Source organism: Gopherus evgoodei, chromosome 10 (genome assembly GCF_007399415.2).
Source record: "Gopherus evgoodei ecotype Sinaloan lineage chromosome 10, rGopEvg1_v1.p, whole genome shotgun sequence".
NCBI classification, from domain to species: Eukaryota; Metazoa; Chordata; order Testudines; family Testudinidae; genus Gopherus; species Gopherus evgoodei.
In genome coordinates, this window is record NC_044331.1 from 74428153 (window position 1) to 74449345 (window position 21193).

Sequence of the window (21193 nt, forward strand, 5' to 3'; positions counted from 1 at the left end):
ACCAATAACTAAAGTTGATAAGTATGTATGTGCAGATAACATCTATCTTGCTAAAGTGGGTAAGGATCTACATGATATCCAAGGATCACTCTGCCAGGACATGAATGCTCTGGTCACATAATGTAAGTCTCCACTGACAAAGGTAAATGAGTCTAAGACCTGCTCTACACTGGGGGAGGGAGGGCGTGGACCTAAAATATGCAACTTCGGCTACGATAATGGCGTAGCTGAAATTGACGTATCTTAGGTCGACTTACCTCGTGTCCTCAAGGCGCGGGGTCAACTGCCACCTCTCTCCTGTCAACTCCACTTTTGCCTCACGCTGCGGTGGAGTACAGGAGTCGATGGCAGAGCGATTGGGAATCGATTTATCATGTCTACACTAGATGCGATAAATGGATCCCCAATAGATCGATCAATACCTGCTGATCTGGTGGGTAGTGTAGACGTACCCTAAGACGGTGGCCACACCATCCATCTGAACAATCGCCTGGCCAATCAACCCCTTACAGTCATGTTGAGGATAGTCCATTCCCTTTTACAGCCAGCTGTCACTTATTTAGGAATCAAACTGGATTGCAGTCTAACTTACTGGTTCTATCTAGAATACTTCAAGAAAAAGATCACCTCTCACAGAGGCAAATGTTTTACAAACCTCAGCCTGGGTCTGGTATTTGCTCCAGCAGAACATTGCGCAGCAGTTTAAGGCAGAAGTCAGCACACACATCCTGTTGCTATAGAGTGGAATACGGTCATATCATTAGTGGATGCCATAGCCACACATTACCAGCTAATTTATGTGTTGGCTTATATAACTCCCTCAAAACTTTGACAAGATGCCATTCCCCATAAAACTGCATTCAGGACTATGAAGGATGAAAACAATCTGCTCATACAAGACTGACAATGGTTCCAATAGGTGCAAATAAGCAACACACACTTCCTATAAAAAGATCTGCTTGCCTCCAGAAGAAAACACTTACATTCTGCAGGTCCTGCTGATTCGCCAAAACTGACTTTGTAACGTCCTTTGGCAGCATCCCTTCATGCACTCATGTCCAGTGCCAACCTCAGATGAACAATGGCATATCATGCTGACAGCTATGTCCTTGCAGAGTGGCAGCACCTCTGGGATAGAGAGATGGGCCTGCTGATGAAATTTCAGATGCTAGAACCTACATCCACTCTGTTTGCACCTGGGATGCAAATCCTAGACTAGGCTTAATGGGCCACTGACTGGAATGACCAAAGAGGCTGCCACGATGTGGAAATTTGACTTAACACAATCGTCACAGCGTGACTTCAGAGCAGCAATGCAGATGGTAAATTATGAGGCTGAGTAGTGCACAATTAGAAGATTGGAGGGTGGACAGCAACACCTTTCTACCCTGGATGATGCAGCAGTTAGATGGCTGAACAAGCTAGATATCGACTTGTGGTGCATATGAGGAAAAGAAGGGCATTAATTATTTTTAGCTAACCAACCAGGAGATAGATGGCTGTTGTGCAAATTTCTGAACTTCCACCACCTACTTTTGTACTGTGTCAAATGCCACTTCTCTCCCAACAAGATTTAAATAAGATGCACATCCATAAATCAGAAATTCAGGCTGCTGCACTTAAGTTCTCTCATTTTTTCCATTTTGTTTCTGTTGTCCGCACAAATGGCAAGCTCTCTTTGTCATATTCTACTGTCCATTCTTGAAGGGCATCTTCAAGTATAGGACATATTGCTCTCCAGTAATGTTTTTGGATGTAGAATCAAATCCTTTTTGCCTCTGTGGATTCTTGTAAGCATTACACGGTCATTCCTCATGTTTGACCAACCATCATGTCTTAATGTCAATGTCTTTTAGTTTAATTTTTCTTCCACTTCTTCATTTGCAGCATTTAGAAGAGGAAGTGAATTTAAATCTTTTTGAAGTATATCCAGTTAAAAGTCCTTCAATCATTTATTTTATTTGCTAATTCTGTGGTACGTTGGAAGTGGAGGTATTCGTATAAAAGAAGGCTGCAACCTTTTATATTCAGTTCCACTGCCTTTCAGTTGTTTTCAATGGCATAATCACTAACTGATTTTTGACATTTTTTTGGCTGCTGATAAGAAACAAAAACAACTCCTGAACAAAGCCAATGTCGAATACCTGCTGGGCATCCTCAAACATAGTAACTTAAAAACCATAGTTGAAACGTAGCTATGATAATAACTGTGATGCTGGCAGACCAGGCGCCAGCTCTTGCCAAGGCTTTAGGCCTCAGCCAAGCACTGACAAATTCATTGCTGGAAACCAGTCTGTTTCAACTGTATGTTAGTATGGTTAAGATAGGTACTGAACTTCTAACGATGTGTTTCGTTTTTATGAAATGCTTGTAAGTTTCTGCATGCATTAATCTCATGTATAATATTTCTACCACATGCTAAAAGGTAATATTAAAGTTTTTGCTTTACATCTCTAAAAATGTTTGCTTTGAAAGTGTAAACCCAGTCAGGAGGGACCCTCTAACGGTCAAGAAGCCCTATCAAAACTAAATGGGCCATCGTGGGACATCATAATACACAGACTTTGTTAATTGCCCCTTCTCAGTCATGAAGTGCAAAGGGGCTTGTCCCATTAGCCTGAATTCTGGAAGAAGGAAATTAAAATAGGTGAGACGAGAAAATTTTTCATCTCTTTTGCTGTTTGGACTCTGACAGGACCAGAACTACAAAACAGAAGCAGAGATCCCCAAGGCTAACCTGGATTAGACCTACAATACATTCAGAGCTGACAGATTACAACAACTCTGATGCCTTTTAAAATCACTTACTGTAACTCATTTGTCTATATATGTTTGCCTGCATTAACTTTGTAATAATTCATTTCTTTCTCATTTTTAAAAATACATCTTTAATTTGTTTATTACAGGACTGGCTACAAGCATTGTCTTTGGTGAGAGATCTAAGGTACAAACTGACCTGGAGGAAGTGAGTGGTCTGTGGGACTGGGAGCAACTTGAATATTTTGTGACCTTCGGTGTAGGATAGCAACCAACTATCACAAAGTCCAGCTTGCCTGGGTGCCAAGATAGACTGGAATGCATAAGGGGACTGTCTGTGACTCCATGGTACGATTGTTGTTGTGCTTTAGGAGTGCACTTTTGTTACCTGGTTGGTGAAATCTAATTATAGCACATAGAAGCAATTTGGGATCTCTGCCCTGTTTCTTGACAGTCTGCCTGAGGTTGGCACTCATGGTCTTGAGCCACCCATGACAACATGACCATAACAATGGCATAAAAATGTCTTACTTGCATAAACTCATCTAAGTTCTGCTCTTCCACTTCAACGGGCAAAATTTCAGTTCATCAGAAAACGTGATCCAAAAAGTAGCAGACGTGATCTTGGAGAATTCAGAGAAAACAATGTTTTAACCATTCTGAAAGGAGCATGAATCCTTACTATCTTCCTGTTTAACAACTCTTGACGATGTTTACATGTTGCTTTAGAAGAATTCTCTCTTTTCACTACATCAATCCATTCAATTGCTTCTTTTCTTCTACCTCCTCTAACTTTAGACACGTTAAGTCAGACAAATTCACACAGCGTTTGGTAATCACTAGTCACCCATTTGCAGTATTGATCAGCACATTTCACATTTACTACAGTTGGAATGAGAAACCAGTATATCTAGTGAGTTCAACACTGTGAAGAATGAAAAATGAGCTAGCCAGCTTTATACAGAATCAAGTCATCAGGTGCCTGTCCATTTTCCAGATCATAAATCTGAAGAATTAAAGGATCTGAAATATAATTAATACTGATCAACATGGTTTCATGGAAAATAGGTTTTGGCAAATAAGCTCAATATTGTTCCTTGACAAGATTTCAAATTTTGTTGATAAAGGTAATGGTGTTGACAAAATATACTTAGAAGTCTGTAAAGCATTTGGCTTAATACCACAAGACATTCTGTTTTAAAATTAGCACAGTACAAACATTAATACATCACATACTAAGTTGATTAAATACTGGTGAATTGATATATATCAAAAGATCATTGTTAACGGGAAATAACCAACTAGCATGGAAGTGTTGGTTGTGTGGTCCCTCTGACTATTCACTGTGGGTATGCATATGCTCCGTGCTCCCAGGACCAGAGAATCTTAAACGACAGTGTCTGTTGGTCCACGCCTGTGCCCCATGCCTCCTGGTGCTTCCACCTGGGAGCATTAAGAGTGGCATGGACCAACAGCCACCCCTTCTTCCCCCAGCTCTGACTCTACTGCAAATCAAGCTGACCTGAGCAGAGGGAGAGGAGGATGGGTCGTGAATACCGACAGGGACCACATATATCAAAGAACTCCAGTTACTATAAGGTAAGTAACCTTCCTTTCTTCTTCAAGTACTCATCCCTATGGATTCTCACTGTGAGTAACTCCAAAATAGTACTCATTGAGGAGCAGGGTGATAGGAAGGATGCTGTACCACAGAGTGGAGAATCTCTGAGCCAAAGGAAGCATATGCAGCTGAAATTTGGACTAGAGCATAATGCTTGGTGAAAGTGTGCACAGAGCCCCAGGTGGCTGGTATGCAAATCTCTAAGAGGAAAATAGCTAACAGAAAGACGACTTTGAAGGACAGGTGCAGGAAGGAACAAGAGGCTAACAGGTCACAATGTGGTCTCATGAGGACACAAAGGAAGAGATTCAGGTCCCAGGCATAGACTGGTTCCTCAAGGAATCAGTTCTGAAGCACTTAGAGGAGAGGAAAGTGATCAGGAACAGTCAGAATGGATTCACCAAGGGCAAGTCATGCCTGACTAACCTAATTGCCTTTTATGAGGAGATAACTGGGTCTGTGTATTATTCCTTGACTTTAGTAAAGCTTTTGATATGGTCTCCCACAGTATTCTTGCCGGCAAGTTAAAGTAGTATGGGCTGGATGAATGGACTATAAGGTGGATAGAAAGCTGGCTAGGTCATCGGGCTCAGTGGGTAGTGATCAATGGCTCCATGTCTAGTTGGCAGCCATTATCAAGCGGAGTGCCCCAAGGGTCAGTCCTGGGGCCAGTTTTGTTCAGTATCTTCATTAATGATCTGGAGGATGGAGTGGACTGCACTCTCAGCAAGTTTGCAGATGACACTAAACTGGGAGGAGTGGTAGATAAACTGGAGGGTAGGGATAGGATACAGAGGGACCTAGACAAAGGAGGTGCAGGGCACAGGTGCAGACCAACAGACACTGCTCTTGAAGAATTTTCAGTCCCTGACACACAGAGTGCCCATGCGCCCACAGTGAATACCCTTAGGGAGTCTCACTTGAAGACAAAACATGCCTTACGAGCGACTAAAGGAACTCAGCCTAACTTACTAAGAGAGGGTTAAGAGGCAATTTCATCATGGCCTATATTACTTACACAGGGAGGATATATATATATATATTATATATATATATATATATATAATATTAGAGGGCTCTTTAATTGAGCAGACAAAGGCATAGCAAGATCCAATGGCTGGATGCTGAAGTCAGCAAAGTTCAGAATGTAAATAAGACAACTATTTAACAGAGTAATTACCCATGGGGATGGATAACCAAGGGCACTGATAAATACTCTATCACTCCATCCAGAGTCTTTAAATCAATATTTGATGACTTACTAAAAGTCATGCTCTGGATCAACCACAAGTTATTGGACTAGATGCAGGAATCACTATGGAATTTTCTTGCTTGTCTTATTCAGCAAATCATATAAATGGTCCCTCTTTTGGCCTTAAAATCTGTTAAGTCAACCCACTCCCCTTTCTTCAATATCCGATGAAATCTAATTACACCCAAGAGTAATCTGTTATACCCGCCTCTCTGACAGCATTGACTCCATCCATTCTCCTTCTCTAGGCTTTGAGACAGTTTTCTATAACTTTCTTATTGGTTCCTAATAGACAAAACAATAACCTAAATGGTCCAGCAAATCCATTTTAATCTTTTGTAGCAGAATTTTCATTTACACACAAATTAAATGAAAAGCAATGTTTCTAGCAGAAAAATGCTTTCAAACGTGTATTTATCTTCATTTAAATATTTCAGAGAAGTTAAAAAACTTGAGTGCAGAATGATCCTGAATACATACACTGATTTGTTTTTTAAATAACGTTTTCACAACCCCAATGGCAACTGAAATACATGCATTATCATGAACGCAAACATCATGCCCCACCCAGCACATTAGAAAACTATAGTTTAAAAAAGGCTTTTGGTGAGTGGGGAGCAAAACCACAGAGGGAACTGTCAGGGTTATCACACTCCATCTTGTTTCATCACCTTGTATTCCAATGTATTTTTCCAGTCTTTATCACATACCTAACTTAATCGCTCACCTACTTTCCTTCTCATTAGTATACCACAAGCTCCTGCTTTTCCCGCACTGTACATTCTTCTTTTATTGCAAATCATTCTAGAATGTACTCTTGTGGCCTAACTACAGTATTGTTCTTAGGAATAATGTCTTGAAGAGAAAAAGTCTAAAAGCATAACCTTTCCATTTTATTCTTGGGTCACTTTGATTCTATCAGGACCATGCCATAGTAATTAAAAGATATCTTCTGGTACTTCACATATATCAAACCAACTTTTGGATCAAATAGTAATTAATTATTAGAGCTTGATTCAAAGTCCATCTTCCTGGAGAACCTTAGAATTCTATGTGGGGGACCCTGGCCAACGCCAGCTCCAGCAGCCAACCATAAAATGGTAATTGTCATAGAAAACAAGCACTGGCCACTAATCTATACATGGGATCCCAACTGCATCTCCTGTGCTAATAATTTAATTATATTTGGGGGAAAAAACAACCAAACCCTAAAAGTTACTATAAGATGAGAACTCAAACGTCTATAAGCTCAAGTGTGCAAAACCAAAAATACCTCTCCCCCCCAAGGCACAGCATACTGTCCTTTCCCCTTACGGATTGCGGGTTTGCGGTTATTTTTTTCAGTCCTTGTCTTACAGTACGTTTAACTTACATTTGCAAGCTCGTTGAGGCAGAGATCTTATCTTATTTCTACACGACATGACATGATTACTCATTAGAGCAAACAATTTCATTTGTATTGTGGTAGCATCAAAAGGCTGCAACCAGGGACTGGGGGCCCACTAAGTCAAGCACTTTGTACACATATAACAAAAATGCAGTCAGCTCTTTGGGGAAGGGACAATCTTAGAAGGCAACGAGACAACAGATGACTAAAACAAACAAAGAGGATGATGCATTGTGCTGCAGAAGTGTCATAAAGCAGTTACAGTGGACATGGCTCCATGCCACGTGGATCAGAGGTCAAACCAGTGAACACATTTGCTAGTGGCACCTTGGGTCAGCAGCACAACATGTCAGCCAGCACACCTTGTTCTTCATATATGGATTGGAGAAGCAATACCCTGTAATTGATACACTGGAAAACCTGTGTGTTGTCACAGGAGCATGGCTGACAACTTCCTTTCCCTTCCGTGGTTTCCTGGTATGAAAATCCAAGGCAGGTGGAGCGTGATAGCCATCTCCCACATATACTCTCCTCTGTGCAGTTCAGCAGGCTGGTACTGAAGGAGTTCCTCCAAGGAGGTGCAAAAGGAGACAGTCCCAGAAACTCTGCACTCACTTCATTTAGTCTTACACTGTACGTCACATCCACTGAGATCTTCAGTAAAAGCACAAACTTCCCTACTACCCAGTGAAGGTAAAATTCCACATGCCATACATTGGACTAACTTTTTGGGCAGCAGGGTGCCACACAGGGTTTCTATCAGCACATCACAATTCGAGACCTTTGCCAACCCATCAGTGGAGATGATGCAGGCTTCAGGTAGGTCATTCTGATGAACAACCTAATGGTAAAAGGGAAAACGACAGCATAGATGCAGAAATGGCACACAAATGCTAGATACACTGACGGGAACTACCATCTCAGAGAAATATGTGAACAGCAGCAACACAGTACATAGATGTGAGCTTTAAAAATATCATGGGTGCCTTTCCTTTTCTGAGGAGTGAGAAAAAAACCTCTGGAAACAAGGATGATCTGACATGGAGGCTGAGTATATTCAGCAGGGCTCCAGTCCCATGTTATGCTATTCAGAGAAGCACAGCAACAAGGTGATGGTGGCAGTTTGGGGGTTGGTAGAAGAGGGCTTTGGGTTTGTCAATCATTGTCCACAAGCTCCTGGAGGAATCAGCTTAATGCATGCCTCATGGATGGTCAAACAGAAATCTAACAGGGTACTGTGGATGTGTGCCAACACAGAACCCTTTCCTGCCTGTGTAACATCAAATATGTCCCCCTCAACCACTTTCTCCAAGTAGCATTTTAGCACAGCAATTGCTATCATCAGGGCCCCATGTGCTTACCTTGCAGCACAATGAAACCAAGTTCTGTAGCAACAACCCCTAAATTCCATGACAACATTAATTTCTTTTATTGCCTTGGAATACTCCTTGTTCCTCTGCTCCCGTCCCTCCTCCCCTCTCCAGCTATGCTTCATATACTCAATGACACCCAAATCTTAATGTTGCTTAATTTCAACAGTAATCTATTTTTAGGATGGGGTTTGTCGCTCTATTCTCCAGGTACCATTGCTCCACGTCTTGGACCTTGGCTCCTGCAATATTCTCCAATCAGCCCAGCACATGCCTGCCACCCTCATTCCCCCTGTCGACTGCGGTTCCTCAGTCTCTGGTTCGTCTCTATTGCCACTAGTCATCAGGTCTCAGAAGAACTTTCTCCCTCCTCTCCATATGGAGTTTGACCAGGAACACTCTCATATTTGGGTGCATCCCTGGAAATGAAGTGCTGCTGGCCTGACTGTGGCAGTAGCAGCACACACCACCCCCACTCACTTCTCCTTATTACTGAAGATCTTTTTCTCCTGCTCCACTGTAACAACCTCACTCCATCCACCTCCCAACCCACAAAGAGTCGCCAAGAAGCCCAAGCGCCTCTGATGCAACCACTCCCATGAATAGATATTTGCGTCAGCACTTGTAAAGCTCTTTACTATACAGAAATAAGCTGGTTCACCCAGACATAAGTCAATAAGCAAACAAGAGACACTAGACACCACAAGCCAATTGTTGTCCACAAGCTCCTGGAGGAGTCAGCTTAATGTATGCCTCATGGATGGGAATGTTTTTGCTGGAATGTGCATCTGCTGCTGATGGGTCTCTCTCAGATTCTAAAGCCCCTAACTGAAGTAACACCCACAGAGTAATTTGATTCAGGCGACTGCATTACCATTTTGTTCATTCTAGCCAAGGGTTTGGAAATGAGAAACTATCCCAGGTGTGTGTGTCATTGTACGGTCAATTCCAGCATGGGTAGCTGTTCACTCTCTACTTCCTGAAATAAAACAGTGAGTGACTGTAACAGGCACCCCAAAGAGTGAGAAACTTCGCTTTCAATCTGTCCCCTACCTTCATCTTTTATGCATTATTTACCACAAGTCAGATCTCAAGCGCTCAACATCTGTGCTGAGAGCTCAGAACAGGCACTAGGAAAATGACAGGACAATAAAGAATGACAGGGAACTGGGGTGAGGTGGGATACTGACTTCTGGTGCTAATATTTTAAAGAGACTTCATAAGTTTGAAAACAAATACTTTCCCATATGTCATAGGGGTTAGATGCCACTGCCTGTGCATGACAGGCCAACTAGTTTGTTCAGGACTGCTGCAGAACTCTTGTGGATATGGCAGCTTCTCACAAGGTTTCTCTCAAACACGTAGCTGCACAATTCTTAGCAGATGTGAAATGCACCCTAGAGAATCTCCTTTGTACAAGACAGGCAAAAGTCTTTCACATTAGATCATGAGGCAGAAAGAGCTAGCAGGGGAGAGAGAACTTAGGGGTGAAAAGCTAGGCAGTAGCTCCATTGTAGAGTATAAGAGAGGGGACACTAGGAACAAGAAGTGAGGAATAAGACACTCTGCATGGCTCAGTTGTTACTGTGTGTTAGCAGTAAGGAAACAGACTCCTCCCAGGGTAGGAGAGAACACAGAGAAATAAAGGTGAAATATTCTAGGCTAGATTTAAACAGTTGCATCCATTGCAGTGACAGCTACCAAAATAACCTGAAATCCCCATTTATCACCTATCTATTTCAAAACTGATCAATACGGCTACAGTATAGCAATGCTCAGTGGAAGAGGAAAACAAGATGTCCCACAGCCCCTGGGCAATTCTGCCTGTTCCCTACCCGCTTGATACTAACTCTGCCAGTATGTCTGAATCATGCACTGACAATGCTGTAACAATGCAGCAGCAGCAGCTCTTTTGCTTCCAGCAACTCAACAAGCCTAGAGCAGTGAGTAGAGAAAGAGCCCCCTCTGCTTGTTTCTCTACAGCTGCGAAAAATATGTGTACATAGACTAAGTGTTTAATGAGAGAGGAAAGTGGTTGTTTTCGAAGGAAGTGTGTGGGGGGACAGGAGCCTGATGACTCAACTGTATTGTTCACATTTGCATAATGAGCAGAGTGTGTGTGTATGGGGGAGGAGGGCAAAGAAATACTTCCAAAATACAAAACCCCCACACACTCAGGACTTCAGCTGTGGGTGAACAATTGGCTCCAAGTACCTCAGACAGAAGTGGCCAAATGGCTGAAAGACAAAGAAATCTCAGCACAAACAGCCCCACCCAGCAGTTGACTGACTAACCGACCACTAGCAGACATACAAAGCCCTTTCAGAGCAATGCTGGGAAAAAAGAGGAAGGAGATTAACCAAACTTGGTGGAGTCAAGAAGGAAGATGGTGAAAGGGGGTAAAGCGTGGCCAGCAGTGAATGTGCGAGGAGACTCTTGTGCTGTGTGTACACTAGGATTTTTCAGATCTCTTAATTCCCAACAAGTGTAGTTCCACCAATGGAAGCTGTAGGAGGACAAGGCTCAGGCTGGCTCAGTCAGGGTTAGATGACATGCCCGAGCCCAGCTTACCTTGATCTGTGCTATAGCTTACACTGGTGGTACTGCTGCAGGAGTGCACCCTTTGGGAATTACACAACATTCGATTGCAAACGAGGACCTAAGATACTGGTGACTTCCCCCCACCTCAAACAACCTCTCACACACAATCTCTTTCTTGAAATGTGCACATTTAAAACCTCTGAGCAACATCACATATTGCTTTCAAGGTATATCCTAAGCCCATAAGAGCTAGCCCTTTGCATTAAGTTTTGCTGACCTTGTAGGCTAATCAGTATATAAGGAATGGTAGCCCATGATGTAGAATTCAATAATTACTACAGCTGACACCCAGCCAGAGCCTTTCCCAGTGATCTATGTCCAGTAACAGGTTCATAAACAGTTCAGAGGGAGAAGGAGTGCTGTAGATTTCATTTAACTCCTTATCTATCTGTGTTAAAGGGATTAAATGACTGTCATTAAAACGTTTGAGGTAAGTCTTTGATCGTAAACTTCACATCATTTTAACACTTAATGAATCTGATCCCCAATGAATCTTATTGAGTCATATTTCCCTGTCATTTCACTTACACTTCCATTATTGGTATTGTTCTCCACTACTCTTGGCTCCTCATTTCTGCACAACTGTTTTGTATGCCAGGCCACTGCAATTCCCTACAGACCCAGATTGTATCTGCTGATTGCCCAGCCCAAAGAAACAGATGAAGTAGAAGAATTTCATTTGAGGTCAGGTTGGGAGGAGAAAGAAAATAATCCAGGAAATACAAGCCACTCAGAACAATCTTTACATATTCACTGCACTGCTGCGTGACTGCAATTCTTTTGTAACAAGCTCATACTTTTCTTACAGCAAATGGATGGCCCAACTCCCCCTGCTTACTTACTACAATCTGGAGATACAAACATAGGGGAAAGGGCACAATGCCCTCCCCATCTCTGTGAAAAATAATCAAATGGTTATTTACTCAGAAGAGGGGTGAGGGTGAGGATAGCATTGCTGAGGTGAGGGGACTTCTTGCCATAAAGCACTCATCTGTAGGGCCGTACCAAATTCACAGTCCATTTTGCTCAATTTCATGGTCATAGGAGTTTAAAAATCATAAATTTCATTATTTCAGCTATTTAAATCTGAAATTTCAGAGTGCTGTAATCGTAGGGGTCCTGATCCAAAAAGGAGTTTTGGGGTGGTCACAAGGTTATTGTATCAAGTATCAGAGGGGTAGCTGTTTTAGTCTGTATTCACAAAAACAAGAAGTCTGGTGGCACCTTAAAGACTAACAGATGTATTTGGGCATAAGATTTTGTGGGTAAAAAAAAAACATTACTTCAGTTGGTTTTTATCCACACCTTCCTCTGCAGCATGGGTCACTTGCAGGTTTAAACTAGTGTAAATGGTGAATTCTCTCTAACTTGAAGTCTTTAAACCATGACTTGAAGACTTCAGTAACTCGGCCAGAGGTCAGAGGTCTATTAGAGGAGTGGGTGAGTGATGTTCTGTGGTCCTCAATGTGCAGGAGGTCGGACTACATTATGATTGTTTCTTCTGACCTTAAAGTCTTTGAGTCAGTTCACTGTCCAATGTTTTGTCCAGTCCAATTTCAATCATTCTGCATTCTAATTAATCTCACCACTAGGGCAACTTCCCTGATGATCAACCTACACTCCCCCCCCACCTCCCATTTGATTCCATATTATTATACTCTTTTTGCCACCTGAAACAACTAGTCTGCTGTTTGTACAAGAACTTACCGAAGGGTACATGATTATATCACCTTTAGTCACACTATTGCTAAGTTAAGTGCCATTAAACAAAGATACGAGGAGAAGGATGCTTTCATTACATCCATGTGTGTATATACTGCAGTACCTAGGCTGTGTTCCAGCTCCAGGGCAAGATGTGGGAAGTCCACAGACAACCCCGCCCCAGCCTCTGCCAGCACTTGGTCCAGGCAAGGCATAGTACAGTTCTGCTTATTGCAAGGGGACAGGAGGAAAATTCCTCCTTGCAACTGTCCAGCTGGAGTGAAACTGCCCTATTAATTTCAGTGGAGCAAGAAAAAAAATTAATTTATTTTCTGCCATACCCAGGAGAGAGGAACAGGCCAGACTCTCACAGTGGCCTCCTTCCTACCCCCAAAGCATAAATTACTTGCTGCAGCAGATTACACAATTTGTAGATAGGAACAAAGAAACAGTTGAGCCCCTTGAACCAAAGAGGCAAGCAGCCCTTTCCGCCTCGTCACCCTCATGTACATATAGTGACACTTTAATTAGCTCCCTGTATCTCTGACAAACATCTCCCTGGATCACACACACAGTGAAACAGCCTTTCACTTCTTACTCTTACAGAATTTGGGACCTGTACAAAAATCAGCTTCTCCCTCTCCCTCCTCTCCTTTTCACTCAGCAATTCAATGACTTGTCAGACTGTGATAGAAACCTGTTAGTAAGGATTGTATTCTGCATGTGCTGTGAAAATCTAATGGCGATCTTATCTGCCTCCCTGTTCAAACTCCAAGCTCAATTGTTTTTCTTCCTGCCACTGCAAGGAGGACTTCAAGCAGCATGGATGCCTTTCCAAAGGGTAAGAGTCATATCTTCATTGAGGATTGAAAAGAACAAGGGAGATTTACGGATAAACTGAAACAATAAGAAGAATGGCTGTGGGGCAGAGTTAGACTACCTAAGAGCTTCCCTGGGATGTTGTGTAAACTGCTCCAAGCCAGCAGCAGTGAATTCAGTGTTGCAAGCTACATAACCACTACTTCAGGAGCACAGCTTCCATGCATGCTGGAGTCCTACAGAGGGCATGCGGCCAGGCAGGAGGACACCTATTGCATTTCCCATGCATACCTGAGGGATCTGTCTCCCTTTTATTCTTTGAAAGCACTTGGACAACTTTCCACACCAGCAAAGTTTTACTGAATTGAAGTGAGTGGAGATGGGGGTGAGAAGAGGAGGGGACACAAGGGTGTGCTCAGAAGCTCTAGTGGAGAAGGGATTCAGCAAGGGACGCATGGGACTGAGGACAGCTGGCTGAAACTCAGGGTTTTCAGTTCACAGAATGTTATATTATTTCTGAATTTGGTTTCATCCAGCGGGGGCTGCCAGTTTGCAGTAAAGCAGGCAGCCTAGCAGCGCAATGGTCCCTAGGCAGTCTGCATGGTGGGACTGCCCTGGAGCTGAGGACCCTAGACATAGGTACCCCGCATCCTGCCAGGAAACCTGCCTCTGTTTCAGCAGAAGTTTTGTCAAATCTCTACTAAGTTCAGAGAAATATTTCACACTACCAAACTGGTATTTCCCAACTACACTACATTTCTTTGGAAAATTTCCAGCCAGCTATAATCCTGAGCACTCAACTCTTTTAACCGACACAAGGCATTATACTAGTGGTAACAGGACTCCACACAGAAACCTGCAAATTGGACTGGGGATCAATCCCCCAGTGGTTAGCATTAGTAGCATCATATTGCTCAGGAGTGCCCAGAGACCTCGGAAACACATAGGGCCTTCCAGCCATTAAAATTACCCAGAACTAGAAGTTGGTATTTGGACACTATTATGATGTAAATGCTAAACAACAACAACTAGAGAAAGGAAATGTTTCTTCTGCTTGTATATCACCATTTCCCCCCAATCCACTGAAGAGAAACACAGATATAGTTTGTGAGATGACATCAATTCCATCATTTCAGTATCTAAGAACCTTAAATAGCTCCATTCTTGAGAGACTAAGCCATGGCAGAAAGCCTGCTTTTTGTCATGACACATAGCAAAAACCAAAAGGCCTGATTCTGATTTATGCTAGGGCCTCTTTACATTGCTCTAACGGTGTAAAGGGCTTTTGTTGTCTACAAGAATCTCAGAGTCTGGACCCAGAAAATCTTAGAGATGGGAAGGGATTCACAAGCCCCTAACCTGGTTTATTTATTTAGACTTATTTCTAGCAGCAGACTGTACTCAGAGTGCGTTGAAAAAGATTAAAACAAGAAAACATTCGTATATTCACACAAATTATACACACACTAAACACACTGCTGGTATATTTCAAACATGTTTTTTAAATACAGTATTTATGATTACTGCTATAATCACAATCCCAAGGATCACCACATATCTAACCATCTTTTCCCGCATAATACACTTCAGTGCCATTACCAAATGTCAGCTGTGGTGGATCAGAGGGAAAGTGGTTCCAGAGCTGAAAATCCCTTATGAAGAATACCTGCCTGCAGCACTCCACATTTCCATCCTCTTTAAAATTAGGATCTTTGTGAAGATCTGCTGCAATATGGAGCCTTAACACTGTGGCTGTCTCAAGTTTGTTTCTGATCTCTCTAAAGTCCACAGTATGATGAACCTGATGTTTGAAATAATGACTTTGCTTTGAAGGGCCATCACCTTGAGTGAGTGTTCTAAGTTGTGTCCAATATTTTTCGGGGAGTTTACATTTATTCCGTTTTGTGTGTACTGCCAAAAAACCCCGTAGAGATACAGCTTCTGCATTACTTAATGCCCCATAAGGCTTAAACATTAATTGGCAGTGAAAAATGGTGAACTTGATGTGCCAAGTCCATGCCTGGGTGAATTGCAGAGACATGTCAGATCACCCAGGAACCTCCAACACATGTTTAAGGATGCAATTTTATAAGGACACCACCTTCCTTCACAACACTTGGCACCATCTTTCACTACATATTGAGAAAAAGGCAACCTCTAGACAGCAATTCCTTGATCCAGCTGTCCTGAGTATCCATCCTGATTTAAAAGGACCATTTCCTTCTTCTTAGGCCATGGCTACACTGGCGCTTTACAGCGCTGCAACTTTTACGCTCAGGGGTGTGAAAAAACACCCCCCTGAGCGCTGCAAGATACAGCGCTGTAAAGCCTCAGTGTAATCAGTGCCGCAGCGCTGGGAGCACGGCTCCCAGCGCTGCAAGCTACACCCGTAAGGGATGTGGTTTACGTGCAGCGCTGGGAGAGCTCTCTCCCAGCGCTGGCACTCCGACCACACTCACATTTCAAAGCGCTGCCGCGGCACCCGCAGCACTGCCGCGGCAGCGCTTTGAAATGTCAAGTGTAGCCATACCCTTAGATTCTGAGTGTCACTGTCCATTCTGCTGCTCCTGTCTCTCTCGCTGACAATCAGATCTGGGTAGAATGTCTGTCAAAAGCCTGACAACCTTTTTTGGTCTGTGTGGATACTTAACTCTTTAAATTTAAATAAAAATAGAATCAAACTGATTGGACACCTAAATATTTTCATCATTTAAATCCTCCATTGTAGGCCAATAATTCCACAGCTTCCGTTCAGCACCACCATTTGCCACACAGACAGCAGGGACAAGATCAGGGGAATGTCAATGTAATAAAACATAGGCAGTCTTTCAGAGAGCAAATGTACATTTTTGGATGATGGGGCACTGGGGTCCCACTTTTGGCTTTTCCAAAGCCTCAAACGAAATGAAAGATAAAGTGGATCCACAATTGGCAGTTTATGCTGAATGGAGATTTTATTCCAATCTGACAACAGAGCTCTTCCAGTGCGGAAGTGAATGTAATCAACGTGGCATTAGTCTGTGTTTTGGCTCAGCATTGACTGCCTGGCTACATCATTTGTTTGGGATACATTCTTGACCTTCGCTCCAGTTACTTAGCAGAGCTGCTGTATAAAGTCACTGAGTTTCCAACTGCTCATCTGAGAGAGGCAAGTTCATTGCCCTATATTTAATTTACATAGAATTCTTTAGAGGGACACATTTTCTTTGGGGAATTCTCTGGAACTCAGGCAGGTGAGAGACCAGTCTGTTTCTTAGGTATTAAGAATGTTGTCATCTAATACAAAGGGTGACATGAAAACTTTACTGTTTTTACTCAAATCAGAATTCCTCACATACCAACAGCAGCATCTTAATAGCCTCCAACCAAATTGTGACCCACAGTTCCAACCAAATTGTGAACTACTCTCACAATAGATTCCAAGGCCACAAGAGACCACTGTGATCAGTCTGACCTCATGCATAACACAAGCCTCAGAACTCCCCTAAAATTTTTCCTTTCGAATTGAAGCAGATCATTAAAAAAACAAAATCTTGATTCAAAAATTGTCAGTGATGGAAGAATCCACCACAATCCTTGGTAAATTGTTCCACCGGTTAATTACTTCACTATTAAAAATTTACCCCTTATTTCAAGTCTGAATCTGTCTAGCTTCAACCTCCAGCCATTGGATTGTGGTTAGACTGTTAGACAGTCTGTTAGACTGAAGAGATCTTTATCAAGTATTTATTTCTCAGGTAGGTTTTTATAGACTATGATAAAGTCACTCCTTAACCTTCTCTTTCTTAAGCTAAATAGATGGAACTCCTTGAGTCTATCACTGTAAAGCAGGTTTTCTAATCCTTCAGTCATCTGCTTGGCTGTTCTTTGAACTCTCTCCAATTTATCAACATCCTTCTTGAACAGTAGACACCAAAACCGGACACAATATTCCAACAGCAGTCACATCATTGCCAAATTCAGAGAGAAACTATTCCTACTCAAGATCCTCCTGTTTATGTATCTGAGGGACATATTAGCCCTTTCTGCCACAACATGACACAGGGACTCATGTTCAGTTGATTATCCACCAGGACCCCCAAATCTTTTTCAGTCACTGCTTCCCTGGATAGAGTCCTCCAACCTGTAAGTATGGCCTACATTCTTTGTTTCTAGATGTATGGATTTAGCTGTTTTAAGGCACATAATGTTTGCTTGTGCACAGTTTACCATGCAATCCAGATTGCTTTGTATAGCGACCTGTCCTCTTCTTTATTTACCACTCCCTGGTCTTTGAGTGACCTGCAAACTTTATGAGTGATGATTTTATGTTCTCCTCTAGGTCACTCATAAAAATGTTAAATAACATATGGCCAAGAACCAATTCCTGCAGGATACCATCAGAAACACACCCACCCAATGATAATCATCATTTACAATTCACAATTATATTTTCAGACCTATCAGTGAGCTAATTTTTAATCCATCTAAAGCATGTCATTTTAATTGTGTGTCATTTTAAGGGTTTTTAAAAAAAAAAATCAAAATGTCATGTGGTACCAAGTTAAATGCCTTACAGAAATCTATTACATCAGCATTATTACCTTTATCAATCAAACTTATAAGCACATTAAAAAAAAAGATATCAAGACAGGATCTATTTTCTATAAATGCATGTTGACTGGTGATAATGAAATTAATAAAGAATTAAAGAAGAGTAATCGAATCCCTTATCAGCTGCTGCATTATCTTGCCCAGGATCTATGTTAGGCTGACCAGACTAGAGTTATCGGGGTCATCCCGTTTATCCTTTTTAATTATTGATACAACATTATCTTTCTTCTAGTCTTCTGGAACTTCTCCAGTGTTCCAGGACTTACTGAAAATCAACACTAACCATCCAGCAATCTCATTAGTCAATGCTTGTAAAACTCTTGGATGCAAGTTATCTGCAACCTGCTGATTTTAAAGCGTCTAACAACAGTAGCTGCTGTAGAACATCCTCATGAGTTACTATTGGAATGGAAAGTCATAATCATCATATAATATGACATCAGCTTACTTCTCCCCAAAACACAGAACTAAAATATTTATTCTGCCTTTTCTGCATTATTATTGATAATTCTTCCACTTCCACCTAATAATGGACCAATGCCATTGTTAGGATTCTTTTTTGTTCCTAATGTACTTAAAAGATTCCTCCTTATTATCCTTAACTTTGCTGACCATAGATTTTACTTTGTGTCACTTATCAATTTTCCACAGTTCTGAGCTTCTGATTTACATTCATTACTACTGACTGCTCCTTTCTTCCATTTGTTACTTACTGTTTTGTATAGCTGCTTTCACTAACCCTCTAAGTCAGGCACTTTTTTGAAATCTGTACAACCTCCTTCCCCAACAATTCCCAATTGTGTGTGATCAATTCATGATCACTTGTACCTAAGCAATCACTAATTTTTCGTTCTGTGATCAAATCCTCTATCTGTCAAGACGAGGTCTAATACAGAATTCCCTTGTGTCGGATGGAACACTTTTTGAATGAGGAAATTGTCATCTATAATATTTAGAAATTCCAAAGATGTTTTAGTAGTGGCAGAGTGAGACCTCCAGCATGTCACTCAAATTGAAGTCCCCCAGGATCACGCAGCTCCCCCCTTCCCCTGACACATGATAGTTAAGGTGTTTAAGGAGCCAATTATCCTGTTCCCTAGTGCGATTTGGTGCTCTGGAGCACACAAAAATGAATACTATATCTTATGCTTTATCTGTTAGGACATAAGCATTGAAGATCATTTCCTTCCGAGTTGCCAGTGACTCTGAAACAGGTAATGTCATTTTTGACAAAGTGCTACTCCTCCTTCCCTGTTGCCCGCTCAGCTCTGAACTACACTACAAACTTATGCTGGTTTAAATCCACAACCCTGAGCAATGTAGTTCTCCCAAGCCATCCCCTGTTGTAGACAGCGCTATGGCAACGGGGAGGAAGGGGCTTCTCCTGTCAACATAGCTGCCACCTCTCCGGGAAGTGGATAAACTATGCTGACAGGAGAAGCTCTCTCGACAGTGTGGGTAGTGTCTTCACTACGCACTACACCAGTACAGCTGTAGCACTGTCATTGTAGACTAGCTCTCAGTCCTTCGTAAAGAGGTTATAACCATTGATTTTAACATTCCAGTCACGCAAATCATCCCACCAGGTTTCACTAATACCAACTAGATCAGGTTTATGCTCACAAATGAGTAACTCCAATTCTTCTTGTTACCCAGGCTTCTAACACTGGTGTATAGGCAAATAATTCTTCTCTTTGTGTCCTTTGATTACTTGAATAATTATATTCTCAACATCTTAATTTTGTGCTAAAAGTGTGCTCATTTCTCCCCTCTTTTTACCCTCCCCATGTGTTATTAGTTTATTTCCTCTTGACTAAGCTGGCTAACCTGTCCCTGAGAAGATCAGTTCCCCTTCTACTGAGATGGAGGGCATCTAATCCAGGGGTTCTCAAATGGAGGTCAGGACCCCACAGGGGGTCATGAAGTTATTACATGGGGGGGATCACAAGCTGTCAGCCTCCACCCCAAACCCCACTTTGCCTCCAGCATTTATAATAGTGTTAAATATATTTAAAAGTGTTTTTAATTTATAAAGGGGGTCGCACTCAGATGTCTGCTACGTGAAAGGGGTCATCAGTAAAAAAGTTTGAGAGCTACTGATCTAATCTATATGGCAGCTTTCCCCACAGAAGATGGATCAATGTTCCACAAAAACCAAACCCTCCACCACTTACTTAGCCAGGGGGTCATTTCCTACCATGCAACATTAAAAACTTCAATAACTCAGTACAGGAGAAGGTGGTTCAAAGTACCTCCCCATTTTCTCATCCACCTTCTTCTGACACTACCCTTACCTGTTCGCCCTTACTGTGAAACTGGAAATTCCCCAGTGACTTTCTTCCTCTTCAACCACTAAGGACCACTTGACAGACTCCAAATCCCAAGGGCCGTCCTTAGGCATTCAGAACCCCTGCTTAGGTCTCCCGAAAATTTCAGGCACCCCTAGGTCTTAGTGTCCACCCTCCTGACACTTCCTACCACTGTTCTGACCACTCCTGCAGGCTCCCACCACAGCTGACTGCTGCAGCCCGGTGAGTCTTCCCCCCAGAGGGGATCTACGAAACTGTTAAAGAGCCATTCAAGTGGTAATGAAGCCATTTTACAGGTATTTGCCAACCTCCAGGTATGTACTGTCAGTTTCCAAGTTTACTGACAAAAACAGTTGTGCATTACTGTAATATTTACTCAGAACGTGTTAGTCTACAGGATTTTAGTTTAAAATTTGCTTTAAAATATTTCATTAGTGTGTTGCTGAAGATTATAAAATCACTTCTCTAAAAAATCCTTGCAAAGATTTTTAGATGCACAATCTGGGGGGTATTCATCTTTAGCCTTAAATGCTTGGATCTTCAGACATATAAGTTTTTTAAATAAATCCTTCAAAAAACTACCCTTATCTAAAATACACAAGCGAGCCCAGGCTGCTGTCGGGTATAGGGGCATAAGTTTAATAATCCTGCATAGGGCCCCATAAATCATAAGGACGGCCCTGCCAACTCTTCTCCCATAACCCTGGTGCAGGGTAGGTCCTGGCTGCTCTTCTTTCAGAGCAACAAAAGAATTAGAGAACATCACCGTAAGCCTCTGATTTC

At 42.1% G+C, this 21193-nt stretch overlaps 1 protein-coding gene across 4 annotated transcripts in view; it reads right to left on the bottom strand.

Annotated features, from left to right (window-relative positions):
- The window catches only part of MAD1L1 (mitotic arrest deficient 1 like 1), a 558561-nt gene that overhangs the window by 187434 nt on the left and 349934 nt on the right, over window positions 1-21193 (bottom strand). The window contains exon 16 of one of the 4 annotated variants that reach the window (XM_030577085.1): window positions 5980-7858. The exons of the other annotated variants lie outside the window; for them this stretch is intronic. Within the exon in view, the coding sequence (XP_030432945.1) occupies window positions 7634-7858 (225 nt within the window). The 3' untranslated portion in view covers window positions 5980-7633. Of the gene's footprint in view, window positions 1-5979; window positions 7859-21193 lie in introns of those variants that run through there. 4 annotated transcript variants of the gene reach the window in all.